General features: G+C 41.6%; 1 protein-coding gene across 1 annotated transcript; it reads right to left on the bottom strand.

Annotated features, from left to right (window-relative positions):
• Nucleotides 1-413: 413 nt before the first annotated feature.
• On the bottom strand, nucleotides 414-9028 carry LOC122756612. The gene is made up of 4 exons (XM_044006702.1): nucleotides 8833-9028; nucleotides 1476-1977; nucleotides 637-930; nucleotides 414-581 (listed from the first exon to the last, which is right to left on the bottom strand). Exons 1-4 carry the CDS (start codon nucleotides 8856-8858, stop codon nucleotides 414-416), a joined length of 990 nt encoding a protein of 329 aa, XP_043862637.1. The 5' UTR covers nucleotides 8859-9028.
• Nucleotides 9029-17242: the final 8214 nt, after the last annotated feature.

Raw genomic sequence — 17242 nt, 5'->3', positions numbered from 1 at the left:
AGCAAGCTTTTTGTACTGCGGGGTGGGGAGATTTGCGACGATATAAGTAGATTTGTGGCTTGCAAAAACAATTACCCGTTAAATCCCAACGTTCTGACCTTTTGTCGAGCGAGTTACCTCCCTTTAAGCGTTGGTTCGGGAGATTTGATGAGTAGTTCCTAGTTAAGGTGGATAGAACCGTTCCCAAATAAACGTCTGTGATTGTTAAGTTCTGAATTCTCAATGAATCTTATTTTATTTCCAAGCTTTTCATTTGCCTTCTACATTTGGTTTCTTATAATAATCTGCTGGATAATGGAAGTGGAGCGGATGCGTTTCGATGGGGCTGGTGTTTGTTTGTTTCAGCACTTAATGTTATTTGATACGACCACTCGGCGTTCCCGTGGTCGTACCAAAGTATTGCTGGATCTCCACTAGGTCTCCGGTTGACGAGGCGGCTTGGACGGGGGACCGCCGAGGGTAAATGCTGAGGCGGTAACTCCTCCCCCCTCAGTCTGAGCTACCGACCATAACGGGGGCATAGCTGCTGTTATCATAGCAGGTTCAGCGATGGCGGGAGTGAAGGTGGCGTGTGGTGTAACCTCTGGTTTGAAAATGGTTGTCTTTTTTTGGGAAGCAGGACACGACGAATATTACTATCATCAGTACGCCGAGCATCGTGTAGGTCGTTGTTGCATGGATCGTGGTTCCCCACTGCATTCTGCTGATCTGTACCTTTGTTTCTAGGTCTTCCATCCTCAGCTCGTGTATTCCCAACTCTTGGGTTGTCCTGTTCCTCTTAACCGTCTCTATCCGAGGTATGTCTAATCCCAATTTCGCTGTGCTAAGTCCTTCTTCCGCTTCATACTGTACGTTGTTGACCATCACTTTGCAGTTGGTAAATCTTATAAGGACTGATCCATTTAATGCCTTATCAACTCCGCAATCTGTCTGAAGTTACATTCTTCCCGTTGAAAATTACGATGTAGCCGGCCTCCGGTTCGAAGATTGTTGTAAGTAGTCCGACGTCCTTCGTTTCGCATTCCGCATCCTGCCCACTTAACAGCTTCCTTATAGTAAAGTATTTCATTCCCATGAATCGCCACATAATTTGGAGCTATCACAAATTCTGTGCCGTTCATGGGCAGCGGTATTAACCTTCTGAACGCAAATATTTCTTTTTTAAACAATGGTAATTTGATCGAAAATATTATATCTGTGTTATTCATAATCGCACTTAATTCTAGAAACTCATACATGTGTTCGTCTGATACCAATCGTATCCCTTGTCTCTCTAACTCTTGGACACACTTGTCCAAAAATCTAGAAATCACACCTAACTTAGACAGGCTCTCGGTCACGTCATTCAAGTTTAATCCTAACATATCTATAGTGAGCGAAATTCTGTCAATATACTCCAATCTATAAATTCTCCTATCCTCTTCTACAAAGGACTTACTTATGGCATTAATATATTTTTTAATAAATGCATTTACTCTGCTTTGCTCCTCATTTATGTATTTCGTTAAATTTTTGAAAATGAAACTGACCTTGTTGCCTGTTCTCTCTTGTGAGTTAATACTCTCTCTCAATTTCTCCTCTTCTTCTCTCATTTTTCTTATTTCCTCTTCTAATTTTTCGGCGTTATTGGCGTCTAAATTCCCCGTTATTGCCTTGACTACCGAACCCAATCCGTTTATCAATCCCCTTGCTCTTCTATGTCTAGGCCAAATTCCTTCCAGCCTTGTTTTCAACATGTGTAGTTTGTTTTTAAGTGATCTAATTACGTCCCTTGTTCCCGATTCGTCTTCAACTTCTCCAAGTGTCTTTTCTATACCACCTATTATTTCATTGAAGTCCTGCAGCTTCACGATGTGTATATATGTTTGGTACGTTTGTACTACCCTTGCCGTTCCCATTTCTATCTGGGCCAATGGGTCGTTTTTCTCCAAGGGTGTTATCTCAAACCTGCCTCTTTCAACCATGGCCATGGACCACCTGCAAAAATTATTCATTTGGTTTAGTAATTCTTCGGAATTTCTCCTTGTGAATTTTCTGTGGTTTGGTTAATGTCAGTGTTAGGTTGTTGTCTTCTAACACCTTGTGTTTAGAGAATCTGGGGGTGAGTTTATCCGTCCGGTTCTCTTTTCGAAATACTATGTTTCCCACCTGTACCGGGTCTGGTTCCTGTCTATCCAAGTTAGCTGCCTCAATTCTCTTCGCCTTTTGGCTTTCTACTCTTTCTTTTACCTTTGGATAGATCTCGGCCTGAAACGCATTGATTTTCTGTAAATAATCGTGCTCATTACTGACTGAAAGTCACGTTATTCAGAAACTCCTGCGTTCTGCCTGTGAATAGTTCTTGAGGTGTCAACTTCGTTGCTGAATGAATGGCGTTATTGTAAGTTATAAACGCTTCGTTCAGTATCTCTTCGTGTCGAATCTCTAACTTCCCTGCCTTCTTGTTCTCTGTAATGAAACGGTATATTTCTGTTATTGTTGAGTGTAGTCTCTCAACTGTTGAGTTACTTGACGACTGCTGAAAGGATGTTGTATGCAGTTCGAGTTCGTACTGCCTACAAAAATCCTTAAAGAGGTTCGACGAGAACTCAACCCCCTGGTCACAGACTATCTTCTTGGGTATCCAAAACAGAGCCATAAAGTTTTTCATTGCTTTGACAATGTTAATGCTTTCCTTGGCTGGGATAGTTACCCCCCAGGCATATCTCGAAAATTTGTCAATAATCGTGAAAACGTTTTTCTTATTAACAAAATATAAGTCGATATGCACTATCTCTAAGGGTCTGTCCCGAGTTTCCGTCACACTGTACTTGATCTTGTGAGGCCTTCTGTCATATTTCTGTGTTTGACAACTATCGCAATTATTAATTGTTTGCGTTATCAGTTGTCTCATCTGAGGGAAAAACACCCTCCTTTTTAAATGGGCTAGTGTTTCTTCTATCCCCCTGTGGTTACTCTTCAGGTGGTAATCCCTTACAACTTCCTCCTGCTGGTCTCTCTCAATTATATCCGGCAACAAAACTGTGCATCTTAATGCCCTATACAATTTACTGTAAGCAAAATATTTGCAATATACCTCTTGGATGGTTAAGACCAACTCCTCCGGTATCAGCAATGCTACCGTTCTCTTAGGTTTTAGAATTTCCTTGAGTTTACGGCAAATCGTCTCATCGTCAAAGTTTTTTTCTGTCCACGTTGTCCGCATTTTGTTCCTAAATGGAACTTTCTTCACTACTTTAGAACCTTTATTTATAACCACCTGAATGTTATATTCGTTCAGTGGTTTCACGGAAATTGGAAATCCAAACTGCAAGTCTTCATCCGCGGAGTGTATCGTCTCTCCGTTTGTTGCTACTTCCGAGGCGTCTTCCAATACGTTAAGCTCTGGCGGGATTCTGCTCAGGGCATCCGCCACTACGTTCAAAGAACCCTTCTTGTATACTATTTCATAGTCATACTCTAACATCTGGAGTCTCCATCTTACGAGCTTAGAGTCGGGTTCCTATCTATGATCACTATTTTGAACTTAGTGCCAAACTGGTAGTGTCTAAAATGCCTTATCGACCAAATAATGGCAAGCATTTCCTTCTCTATCGTAGCATAGTGTATTTCTGATGTTGACAGAGTTCTACTTGCGTATGCTATTGGTCTGTCCGTTCCCAAGTTCCCTTGTGATAGGACCGATCCAATGGCATAGTTGCTTGCATCCGTGGTCAGGATGAATGGTTTTTCGAAATCGGGGAACTGTAGAATCGGGTCATTGCATAAGAGGGTTTTGCACACCTCAAATGCTTCTGTGTATTCCTCATCTACTTGTACTGTCTTCTTCCCCTTGAGTTGTTTCGTCAATGGCTTTGTTATTGCCGCGAAATCTTTTATGAACTTCCTGTAGTAACCTAGCAACCCTAGGAATGATTTTATCTGCTTCCTAGTCCTCGGGACGGTGAATTTCTTAATCGCTTCAATCTTCCCTGGATTTGGTTTGATACCTTGTGGGGTCACTAAGTGCCCTAGGTATTCTACCTCGGTTCTTAGAAATTCCGTCTTATCTAGCTGCAGTTTAAAATTAGCTTCCGTAAGCTTCCTCCTTCTCCAAGTCTGTAATATGCTCCTGTAAGGACGCTGAGTACACCATTATGTCGTCCTAATAAATGAGACAACATTTACCCAACAATTCCCGAAGATGTTATTCATCAACCTCTGAAAGGTTGCGGGAGCATTGTTTAAACCGAACGGCATTCGGACGTACTCGAAATGGCCTCCTTCTGCGGAGAAGGCCGTTTTCGGAATGTCTGTTTCCTGTACCTCAATCTGATGATAACCACTTGCTAAGTCCAACGTCGAGAAGTACTTAGCTCTGCCCAGGTTATCTAACACGTCATTTATTATGGGCAATGGGTATCTATCCTTTACCACCTTCTCATTCAATTTCCTATAATCCACCACCATTCGCCATTTCCTTTCCCCAGAGGCGTCCTTCTTTTTAGGTACTAACCAGACTGGAGCACTCCATGGTGAATGGCTATGCCTGATTATCTTCTGGTCTAATAGCTTTTCCAACTGCCTTCTCACCTCTTGCCTTTCCTTAAAAGCATATCTATAAGGTCTGGCATAAATGGGCATATCATCCCTTGTTCTTATTTGATGTTTGACCGCATTTGTGAACGACAAGATGACTCCTTCCTTGTGGAATATACCCGGATACTTTTTGCAAATTCTGGAAAGTTCTCCAAGTTCCTCCTTGTTCAAATGGTCTGTTCTGATTTTATCAAATGGGATGCTGTTACTACATTTCCTCTCCCCTTCTATAGTGTTTAGTTCGAAATGTTGTGTGGACTTAAATTCTACAACATTTATTGGTTCTTCCAGAAATAATTCCTGGTCCGACTCCGCATAATTCGTCACCTCCATCCAGCTCTGAAATTTCCAGGTCTTCCTTTAATATTGTTCTGTTTATTATGAAATCCCCATCGTTCAGTCGTACCGGAACAGATATAACCATTTTCGATTCGGCTTCTATCGTATACAATTCTGACGGTCTGTAGGCCTCAATCTGAATCTTCTGTTTCAAATTTGCTACCTCAAATCACCCGTTCTGCATATCGATAACCGCCTTCAACTGCTGTATCATATCTATCCCGATCAACCCCTCAAAGAATTGATGAAATTTAAAAAGGAACATTCTTTTTTTACCAACTCCGCCTAACTCCGCGAACATTGGTAAAAATGCCTCCCTTTCAACCTCATGCGACTGCGTGATGGTTTTAATGGCTATTGGGTCTTTTAGTTTCCTCACGTACTGTGGGTGCACTAATTCTGGTCGAATAAAAGAAAAGGTAGATCCTGTATCGATTAACAATTTTATTGATGTTTCTGGAGTAATCTTTACTACCAAATAGGGCAACGTTGAATGCCTTTTCCTAGGTCCTAAATATCCTGTGGATTGTTCGAGGCTGACTGTGGAAAATTTCCGTCATCCTCCTGAATGTTATGTAACTGGGCACTGACCGAGGCAGTGCCAGTTGAATTAAATGACCTCTTAGAATTGTTTGAGTTATACGACTGCCTGGACTGTCCCGAATTGTTGGAATTCCTGGACATCCTGGACTGGCCGCTGCCTTCCGTGTTTGATTGTGGTTCGATCGCTAACTGTCCCCTGCCATCGTTATTTCCATAACCAGTGCTGTTATACCCATTGTTGGAGTTGTTATAATTGTTACTATTATAACCGTTGTTGTTATTTCTATTATTATAATTGTTATTGTACTTGTTACTGTTGTAACCGTTCCACTGTCTATCTCGGTTTGCTTGGTTCTGATTCCATCTGGAGTTCCTGTTCTGATAACTGCGATAAGGACCTTGATAGTTTGAAGTATCACCCTGGTTAAAATTCTCTGACCTGAATGGATTACCCATCATCGGATAAGGGATTCCGAAACCTGTCCATCCATTCATACTGGGCATGGCAAATGGCATTGGAAATGGAGGAGGGTTGTTTCCCCCCCACTGGTACTGAGACCAAATGCCTGTCTCCCTGTGGGCCTCCAACACCTGGGGTTCCTCCTTCTCCTGCTCCTGTTTCTGAGTTTCTTTCTTGACCTTGTCTCCCGACTCTGGGCTCCGGACCATTAACTTCTAAGGAAGCTAACTTTTCCTCCCTACAAGCTATCTCATAAGCTTTGGCTATATTCGGGACTCCCATGTTCCTTATGGTTACTCCTATCGGTCCCTTTAAGGCCGAAATAAAAGCGTTGAGCACCATTTCCTCATACCATTTAATTTTCTCGCTCCTCAGCATTATGCTGTTCTCGCCTGTTTTGGTTAAACTCACTAAGGCTTTCTTTAGAGTCATAACCCTAGTGTAAAGGGCTTCTACGTCCAGTTTCATTTCCTTGATATGGGTCAGCTCCATTATCAAATCTTGCTCCGATCTCTTGTCTTTAAAATGGGAGACTAATATTCTCTTGATCTGATCCCAATTCAACTCTGACTCGTCCAAATCTAGGACCTTGTCCGCCGCTCCTACTATCTTGCTTCGGACAGCTCGAAGTGCTATCACTCCTTGTTTGGGAACGAGACACCCTGTATGCGCGAACAAGTCACCCTTTATCTTTGTTTACATTATCATTTGTCTGCAGCTTCAGCGGAGCTTATCAGCGGAATCAATGTAAGCATCGCACCGCTGTAATTGTCCGCGAGCTTGCCCAGTACTTTTCCAAACTTCTAACTCCCTTCTAACTGTAACTTGTTTACGTCTTATGCTAGTTTAATCGTATGGCGTGAGTACAGCCAAAGCTTAAGTTAGTCACATTTTTGATCTGCAAGAAAACGTACGCATCGGTGTCGAACTAATTAATATTAAGTGTCTGAAATTAACCAATAAATCAAACTAAACAGTAACACTGGCGGGTTTATTTATGAACACTCCTATATTCGATCTTTCTTCCCCCTTGATCAGGCTCAATACCTGTTCCACTGCTGCTATATGGTAAAACCATCTAACTTTCCCCCTTCGCCATCATATTTCGGAATAATTTCCACAAGGTCTATTACCTTGATGGCCTCTAGTACGCTCCCTGGCTTCCTAACGTCCTGTCCTTCTGTTGGATTCGACATAGTTATCTCACGTATATGTATTGTTTTGGTTAGTGCTACTGTCTTGTGTACCTTATCTCAATATTCTGACTTATTAATTAATATAAGTGTGTTGTTTGTGTAAAGCGGTGAATCGCTGTGTGCTTAGTATAGCTGTGTAGTTTACTTAAAGATACGTGTTGAATTCCGAATTGCTTGTATATAGTGTGTGTAGTGGATCCTCGAGTGTCCGTGTGTGAAATGGAGTTCTGTAATTAATTATTATGAGTAATTTTCTCCTTCTAAGGTTCAAAATTAATTTAGCAAAATGGGGTTTAATAATACTTGTCGCTTGCTTTTCCTTTCTTTATTTATTTGCTTATTTATTTTATTTATTTTATTTATTTTATTTATTTTATTTATTTTATTTATTTTATTTATTCTATTTATTTTATTTATTTTATTTATTTTATTTATTTTATTTATTTTATTTATTTTATTTATTTTATTTATTTTATTTATTTTATTTATTTTATTTATTTTATTTATTTTATTTATTTTATTTATTTTATTTATTTTATTTATTCTATTTATTTTATTTATTTTATTTATTTTATTTATTTTATTTATTTTATTTATTTTATTTATTTTATTTATTTTATTTATTTTATTTATTTATTGTCTAATACCCTGCATGCTGAAGCTAGCTGTTCGGCTGTGCGATACAGCCTCACAACCAATTGCGAACAGTCATTGCTATGGTATTGTCTACTCCCCTCTAACACCCTGCATGCTGAAGCTAGCTCCTTGGCTGTGCGATACAGCCTCTGAACCAAATGCGGACAGTCCTGCATCCTGGTGTTTTCCCTTGAGTATTGCTTAACCCTACCCATTCCTACGCTAAGCGGCCGCCCTGTGCATTACAGTGCGCCGCCTAATACGTGTGAATGTTAGGATCGCTGGATTTTAATTTATTCTTTCCAGTTTGATTCTTGTTAATATTCCACGATATATTTTCAGATAACCACCCCTACGCTAAGCGGCCGCCCTGTACATTACAGTGCGCCGCCCAATACGTGTGAATGGTTACCGCCCCTTCCTCTAATCAACCGAATTCTTCCTCATGCTAGGCGGCCGCCCTGTACAGTGCCCCGCCCAATACATGCGACCGAATCGGCTCTGTTTAACTTCTACATCGGGCCATTCGGCTCGACCATTTCCCCTTTCTGTCATACACTCGAACTTGTTGGCACTCCCCACAGCACACCAACTTCTCTTGCTCTCGACCGACGGCATGACGTCGTTCGACGATCGTTCGATCGGCGAGCCTCTTCGTCGCATCGAACTTCCGACAGCCAACACCATTCTCTACCGGTCATTCGTTTGATCGAACCGTTCTCTGCGACTTCGAGCCACGACATTTACCACCGGCCGTTTGTCCGTTCGAACCCATTTTCTTTCATTTCTTTAGACACAATTGAATTAATTTAATTCTTTATTTAAACCGCACCTCGGCTTTGCATTTCTTTGTGTGTTACACCAAGACTATGGCCTTAATTATGTAGTATTTCTTTATATATATATTATTTTGATTTGGCTCATTTAGCTTTCCTTTGTTACTATTATTTTTGGTTATATTGATTTGCACTTGCGTTTCTTATTTCCCACTGCTTTGGTCATTTCTAATTGGTCACTTGCGGCTCTTATTATTTCCACCTCCATTTTACACACTCCACTCTACTCACTGTTATTCCTTACAATGCTAATATTAATATTAACTGCATGTCCCGGTCGTCACGAAATCCTGTTGACTCGTTCTTAGGCCTGGAACTACCGACTGCGCCAGTTACCTCCCTTTAAGCGTAGGTTAGGGAGATTTGATGAGTAGTGGATAGAACCGTTCCCAAATAAACGCCTGTGGTTGTTAAGTTCTGAATTCTCAATGAATCTTATTTTATTTCCAAGCTTTTCATTTGCCTTCTACATTTGGTTTCTTATAATAATCTGCTGACCGGGCTAAAATGGAAGTGGAGCGGATGCGTTTCGACGGGGCTGGTGTTTGTTTGTTTCAGCACTTAATGTTATTTGATACGACCACTCGGTTAATTATGTATAATATTCTGAAGATCGACAATAAAAAAAAAAAGAAAAATCTTCCGGGAGACTTCGATGTGATTGGTTGGCAAGCTAAGCGGCAAATAAAATAAAATTAAAAATAAAATGTTATATATTATTCAATAATTCTAAAAAAAAATGTCATATTATAAACAATAAATTAAAGTTAAGTTAAAAAAAATGGAATAATAATATGCATAAATGGCCGAACCATTGCTGTTCAAAGTTTAATTTTAAAATTTTTTAGGGGTGTACGCAGAGATATGCGAGTGAGTGTACATCCCGAATTCCTTTGACCATTTACACCCTACGCTCCTTATAGAGGACGGTCCTAACTATGACCGCACCCGTGCAAAGTATTTATATATTAATATGCGACATTTTAAAATCTGTGGACGGACCTTGATTAACTTTGCGCTTGCTTTGCTATCAGTTGGCACACACTTCAAAACCATTACCTACTTTTGGGCCTACATTTCTTTTCCCTCTTTGTATCTTTTACATCGACCAGCGCACACTGGTTGCGTCCATAGGCCAAAAATCAAAAAATTCATCACAACAAATTTTTGCAAAGTATTTGCCAACTGTCTCTAAAAAGTCCAAACTTTTAAGTGGCAAACCGGTTTTTACTAGATTTGTAACGGGACTTTCAGAAAATTCCTCAAAGTTGTGAACACGTGTTCATCGGCGCGACGCAGCTGCAGTCGGTCGTTCAAAATAAAATTGTACTTTGAAGTGGTCAAACGTTTGCTATTGTGCTCCTATTTAATCGATTTTAAATGGATTTAAAAGTTGAAGGTATTGTTTTTTTATGTTCTTATTTATAATAAACTTGCATGCCATTTTGTCTTGTCCTGTGAAAATATTTTAATTGAACGACTTATTTTGTGTATTTTGTGAACGTCTTTTCTATGTTTAGCTAAAGTTTTAGTTAGGTTCCCGCCAAAACCCCCCAATGTGAAAATTTAATAATCCGCTGCGCAACGATATTGCAAGCCTTAGCATCAGGCTACACCATAGATGTTAAAAAATTTGAACGTGAGCTCTCAGAGGAAGCTGCAGAGTCAAACAATAAGGAAATTAAAAAAAAAAAACCAACTGCAGCATACCCGAAAGATGTCTCGCATAATCACGAACAGGGATTTAACTAAAATACTTCTTTTGAGATCAGACCCCTACATAACAGGTCAAAGAAAAATAAAAAAGAATGACAAATCGAAATTATTATCGTCGACCTGTGATTTGTTAGAAAATGATTAAATTACAGGAACACGCTGTTGAAGCACTAAACTTTGCTAGGTATATTGTTAACCACAATTCTTATATTTTTAATGCTTTAATTCTGAATTATTTTGTTTTGCTGTGTTTTTTATTTTTAAATTAAATCATTTATAGATATAATAATATTAATATTTTTTTTTATTTATTTATTAAGTGAAGAATATATCATAATAATATCATAATATTGTATCTTAACATCACAGGGGACAAATATCCTAGGGGTTACCAAACACTATATACAAATTAGTAAAGTAGGAAATAATAATAATACAAATAATAATAATGTTTCAAGAAAAAAAATGTAGCATGCTTTTAGGTGTATTTTTCGGTTTTTGCCTTCCTGTGGGCGTAAATATTATCGACCACGCCAATTTTTTACATTTTACCAATTCTTAATTTTTAGAGAACTTACTGTATCAATTTCAGTACGCTATTACCACTAGAAGTATTTTTGGCCGCGACTCCATACAAGCCCAACCAGTGTGCAGCGCTTCTACAATAGATCGACCACACTAATGGAGCCCAAATTCAGTTTGGATATGCGGGCACACTATCCTCCGCCAAACCGCTAGCAGCAGCAGCTCGTTGCAAGCGCTTTCACCGATGAATGCCGCAGCTACAAAGAGTAAAACAAAGAAAAAGAAAACTTAAAACATCTAAACATTCGGTTTAGAGTACAAAAATGCAAACGACCAGCCTTCAAATTGTTTTCAAAAAGAAATGACGTTAGATTTGGATTTGAAAATGCAATAGGGAACACCTGGGAAAATCTACGAACTTCAAAAAAGCAAGTTAATTGTTTCATTGATTGTATGTATGTTTTTTTTTGTCCAGCCAAAATTAATATTCATTTAATGTTAGTTTTAAGAGAATTAATTATAATGCATTCTGAATAGATTTCTTTTAGTTGATGCAGTTCCGGTAAAATGGATAAAGGGGTCGTTGGAAAAGCCGGGAAGGAACGACCATAGGTAGGGTGGGCAGGTAATCACAACTCCAGCAGCCCACTAACGTTGTTCGTTACACACTACAGACAATAATGATACGAAGATATATTTATCGTTCCTTGTCAACTGGATGACTATAGATTTGCAATATATGCATTGACTTCTATAAAAGCCAACCTGCATTTCGTAACTGTTTTCTTAGCAAATCAATAGAAAAGAGGATGTAGCCCAAATGGCTGAGGAATTAGGAATTAGGAATTAGCACCCCAGTTGCAACAGTATGAGGATGGTGCCTACTTCTGTTTGGAGGCCAACATGGCGGTTGAACGACCAAGTACGTGGCAGGTGAAAATTAAATTTTAAAAAAGAAATAATTTGAAAATTTCATGAATATGTAAATATGTTGTTATCTAAATCGCTAGAAATTAATATTGACAGCCAAACCTCATTCAAGAATTTTGTTAAATGTCAATTTAAATTGAAACAAGCGAGAACGATATAGTCGAGTTCCTCGACTGTCAGAGCCCCTACTCAGCTTAAGCGATCGAGAAAGTTAAACATTCTTTAAACATTCCAACAAAAGAGTTTTCAATCAAAAATCACACAGACACTAACTTCGCGCCCAAATTTAAGCATAGTGTAGCCCTGGGATTCCCACGCAGTTGGCCACACTAAGCATACCAATTGATCCGTGCAGCCCTGGAATATCGATAACACGTTATCGGCCACACTAAACATACCAGCTGACCAAGGCAACAGGACTTTCTCGACAGCGCGTTGTCGGAAGGTGCCCACAATCCAATAGAACGACCTGGGCACACTAGCTGTGGGCTATATAACAAGCGCAAAAATCCAAGCTAAGCTTAGTCACGTTTGTACGGCAATAGAGTAACATCAGAAGTAGCAGTTGTGAAGATATGTAATGGTATCGATCCAGTCCTCATATGGATTACCACATGCTCCAGCAGTGGTATCGCTGAGGGCTCTCCCGTGCAAAGATGCATTGAACGACCAGTGCCCAGTAAGCAAGAAAGACGCCTTCATCGAGAAACCAAACTTTTGATCCCGAAAACGAGAGTGACATCTGGGATAACCCTGTGCGTCACCCGTCCTGGTTCGCTGTCGTCGTCTCATCTGTTATGCCAACTCAGCAGCAAGCACTCCTCCAAGCGAGTCGCTAATTGCTTAGCAGCCAAGTCAAGCGGGGCGGCTCCACCAAGAACCTGCAGTGCCACGGTGGGCAGGATCAGCCTCTGGCAGGAGGCTAGTCGCCTCTTGGCAGCTACTTGCCCGGCGGTGTCATACCATACCGGGGCACCAAACAGCACAAAAGGTCCGTCATATATGGTCCGCCTGACTGAAACCCCAGTCGGCTTGAAGCACACTCGCCAATGCTCCAACGACTCCGGTCATCCCCTGGCGCAGCGAAGCAATGTGCGTGGGAAATTTCATTCCTTCACTGATCGTGATGCCAAGGTACCGACAGCTACCCACATACGGCAGGTTCGCTCCAGCAAACCTTACCGTGGGCATTGAGCAGCATTATTACCGTCTTGCTGGTCGAGACGGCAACGCCAACTTCCGCTTCCCACGTTTCTACGGTGGACATAAATTGCGCTCCTTTTTCCTTTAACACGACTCTGGAGTTGCCCTCGACGAGCAGAAGCAGATCATCCGCATATGCACTCAGCAGGCAATACGGCTCGAGGCGCTGAAGCAGTACATCCATTAGCGTGTCCCAAATAAGTTGTTAAATGCTCCTTTGAAGTCCACGAATGTGCCGGGCACGTATTGCGCCGGGCTGGCGTCAACACTGCTCTTCACGTGCCTCCAGGCATCCTCCAAACATCGTCCTTGGCGAAATCCGAATTGCCATCTGCAGCCTTCCGGAAGAACTTTTCTCACACGATTCACCATGATTGCCTCGAGCAACTTACCAAAAACTGGCTCACACTTGTCCTTCGCGGCACCATTGATGCCGTCCAAGCACCGTGGTGAGGGTCTCCACTGGCATACAGATGGCATCCTGAAGATCCACTAGGATGGCTGCCTTCCCTCGCCGGTCGGTGAAGATCCTCATTCCTTCAGGCAGCACATCCATCCCATCGCCGCCAAGATACGGCTCCTGCACCAGTGCAAACATTGAGCCCGATCTCCTGAGTCGGACTCCGAGCTCGATGGTCGCAGCTCGGCCTCGGCCACAGTTCGCTTGGATAAAGCTAAACATTAATGTCTAGCTTGCACCCTCGCTAGCACCGCGCCGTATATCGGGCATACATCCGAGAGCATGTAATGCCCCGAGGGTTGCCTTCTGTGACGGCAGTTCCGGCAGTCCACCGGGTTCTGTCACTTTGCCGCGGTGTGGCCTTGTTGCCCGCACTGGCGGCATACATTCGACTTCTGGCGGCATTCGCTGACCTTGTGGTCGAAACCCACACACCTATGGCAGGCATAAGTGCGAACCTGTGATCGGCATCGAAATGAGAACCACTTGATGTAGACCCGACCTACATCAAGTTTCGCCATCGCCTTGTCGCTGACCTCTAGCGTCACGTTAACGGTGGCGCCGTCAGTCACCGACCACGCCTTGGTGACCAGGTGCACCGACCTCTTGAACTCCGAGGCCGTCATCTCGCCGTCGAAGTTATTTTCGTGGAGCTCCTGCATAATCTCCTCGGGGCCGATTGCTGTGTCGACGTCGTAGACGACGACTTTCGGCTTCTCGGCCGCATTTCGCGCCACATTTAGCCCTACTTCGGCGAATTTTTTCGACGCCACAACCTTCTGCAGCTCTCCGACTGAAGGAGTCCGGATAACTGCACCACCACCTCGACGGAGATCACGTACTTCATGCACCCTGACTCCGAGGGAGCCTTCCCCGATAGCTCTGGCTCGTCGCACTTCACCACTGCTGACCACGTCTCGCGAACCTTCGTGGTCCGCGGGGCAGCAATGGGTGCAGCCTGAGGCGTCTGGGGAAGACGCGAAATTGCGGAAGTCAGCATAGACGGCGTCGGTGGGGGCGGCATAGCCAACCGCGTCTCCAGTTCTCCACACCGGAGCATCAACGCCATCACCAGCTCATCGTAGCGGCTAATGGCAAACGAGAGCTCATCTGTGTTTACTCCTCCTAGACTGCGAAAGCTGCTTCTCACCATGCGCTGCGTGGCCGACAGCTCTGCCGTCATGGCTGCTTGCCCAGCACGGGCGGCAGCGGTGGCGGTGGCAATAGCAGGTGTAGCGGCGGGGGCAGCAACCGGGGCAGCAGCAGGGGCAACGTGGTTGACGGCGATGGGGGCAGTGTTGGCAACAGAGACAGCTCTGGGGTCCTCCAGCGAAGAAGGCGCCTCGTCCAGCGCTCCCACAGGCTCGGGAACACCACGCGAGGCCACAGCAACGAGCTTAGGCTGCGTCGGTGCCGAGCTCTTTGAAGCCTGATGGCTTCTACGCCTGCCTCGCCCCGACTTCCGCGACGCACTGCTGGCGCTCATGGCACTCGCGCTACTGTCGCTTTCCATCGCACTTACCACGATTGTGGCTCCTCCTTTCGGCGACTCCAGTGACCGTGCGCTCACTGACACAAATTAGCTGCTGTGGTGCTCGAGCTCCACCTATTGGTAGATTTGCGCAACCATTCGGTCTGGTAGTACCGAACCGACCCAATACTCGAACCATAGCCGGAACAACAATTAATCAGCTGATTGCTGGTAGCGCAGGCACAAACCGAAAAGGCCCAACTGTTCAACAGCTGACCCAAAGCTTGCCTTGAACCACGTGCTGTCCACAATGGAAAATTTGCAATAATTAATAGTGACAGTGCGAAGAACAGTCAACACTGACAGTTTTTTGCGGTTTGTGGGCGTTAGAGTGGGCGGGGCAAAAAGTTTTTCTGCAGATCGAGAGAAATTTACAAAACTTATAAACAAATTAGAAATATCAAAACATTTTTCAAAAGTGTGGGCGTGCCAGTTTTGGTCGTCTTGTGGGCGTTAGAGTGGGCGTGGTAACATGAATCGACAAACTTGCGCTGCGTCTATGTCTCTGGAGTCTGTATTCTTAATCTCAACTTTCTAGCTTTTTCCTGAGATCTTGACGCTCATACGAACGGACAGACGGACGGACAGAGAAAGATCGACTTGGCCATTGATGCTGATCAAGAATATATATATATATATACTTACGTAGTTACTATTTTTGAGTCAAATAAATGATCCGTCTGTAACGAAGACAAAGATCAACGCTGAAGCCAAGTATAAATTTTAAAACTGTCAGCTTAAGACTAAATGTACAGAGTTTTGATCGGCTCGAAGTGAGTCGCGAGAAACGGAAATGTGTTTGTCAGCAGTTTTATTTATTTGTGTTTAAGTGCATGCAAAAAGAATGATGAAGTTATACAACAATCATGCGCTTTACTTTTTTGTGGATTCAAGTTTCGTTACGTTATGTTGTGTATTTATGCACGCGCAAGATTGTATGCGCGTTGTTTTTGTTAGGTTTATGTTTATGTAAGCGTAATATGAGAAGCATATTATGCTACTTCCCTCCCCTTAAAAGGAAGCTTATGCTTCTGTTGGGGTTGACGCATATAATCTTGGTAATGCAGTTGGGTTTGTATCCTGTGTTTCCATAATTGTTTTTGTTGTTTTTAGTTTTAAGTAGATACAAACTATACAAAATGTGAGGCTAATGAGTGATACAATAATAGAGACTGTAATATTATTATTTGATATTAGCTTTACAATGTCCTTATGTTCTATTGGTTTTATTTTTATTAGTTCAATGGGTGTGTACAATGGGCTTAGATTTATTTCGGGATTTAGCTGGTTTTCGTTTAATGTTATCTTTCCTATTTTAATTTTACATTGTTTTATTGTTATTATTTTATTGCCGTTAATTGTTATATTTTTATTTATTTCTTGGCAATCTTGTTCTATAATAGTATTCTTTATGTTCCAAGTAAGGATATTGTTTGGTTCAACGTATTTAATTATCTGGTTAACTGTTGTGGGGACAAAATTGCAAATTGGTTTAGTTCTTTTTATAATGTTCTTAATACATTCGTTACTTATTTCTTTACAATTTTGATTATAAATTTTGCCATGTTCTTCAAAATAAGTATCTTTTTCGTTGTGATCGAGTTGGTACCCGTTATTATCTGGGTAAGGTATTATGTTAATTGTGTGGACAGTTTTTTGCTTAATGGGGATATGTGTTATGATAAGTATTTGGTTAGTACTAATCCAGGTTGATGTTTTAATTTGTAAGATGTTACTGTTGTCAACGTTCTCTAGTCTGTCGTAATTGAGTAATTTGGGATTAAATAGTCCTAGTCGTGGAAGTTGCATTCCCATTGCAATGTCTTCTATGTATATACTCGGTAAATTGGATACGTTCGTATATTAACTGTTCTCTGTTACTATGTTCGTCTAAGAATTCTTTTGTTCTTTGTATGTTACTGTTAATGAGTTGAATTATGTCATTTATTTCATGTAGATTTATTGAACTTGTTGCTACTGATTCTAATTGTTTTTCAATCTTTGTTCGGTCATTGTTATCTAATGTTCCAAATAAATATTTAAACGCTGATCCTACTATGTTGATTAGTCCTCGTTTCTGTCTATTTGTCTGGTGTAAAGTTATTCCGCTAAGTTCTCTTCGCATTTTATTGTACAAAAGGTCAATTTGGAGAATATTAGTGTAGTTAGTTATCTTATTGTTAAAATAGTGGGTTAGGTTATCTATATCGGAAAGGTTTACGCGAAGACAATGATGTTCGTATTCTGAAGGGATTTGAATCGATTTATCGGAAAATAGGAGGTATCCGT

This window comes from Drosophila santomea, unplaced genomic scaffold (genome assembly GCF_016746245.2).
Source record: "Drosophila santomea strain STO CAGO 1482 unplaced genomic scaffold, Prin_Dsan_1.1 Segkk69_quiver_pilon_scaf, whole genome shotgun sequence".
Taxonomy (NCBI): Eukaryota; Metazoa; Arthropoda; class Insecta; order Diptera; family Drosophilidae; genus Drosophila; species Drosophila santomea.
Note: the sequence above shows the minus strand (reverse complement) of the source record. Positions and strands in the feature narration are given on the sequence as shown.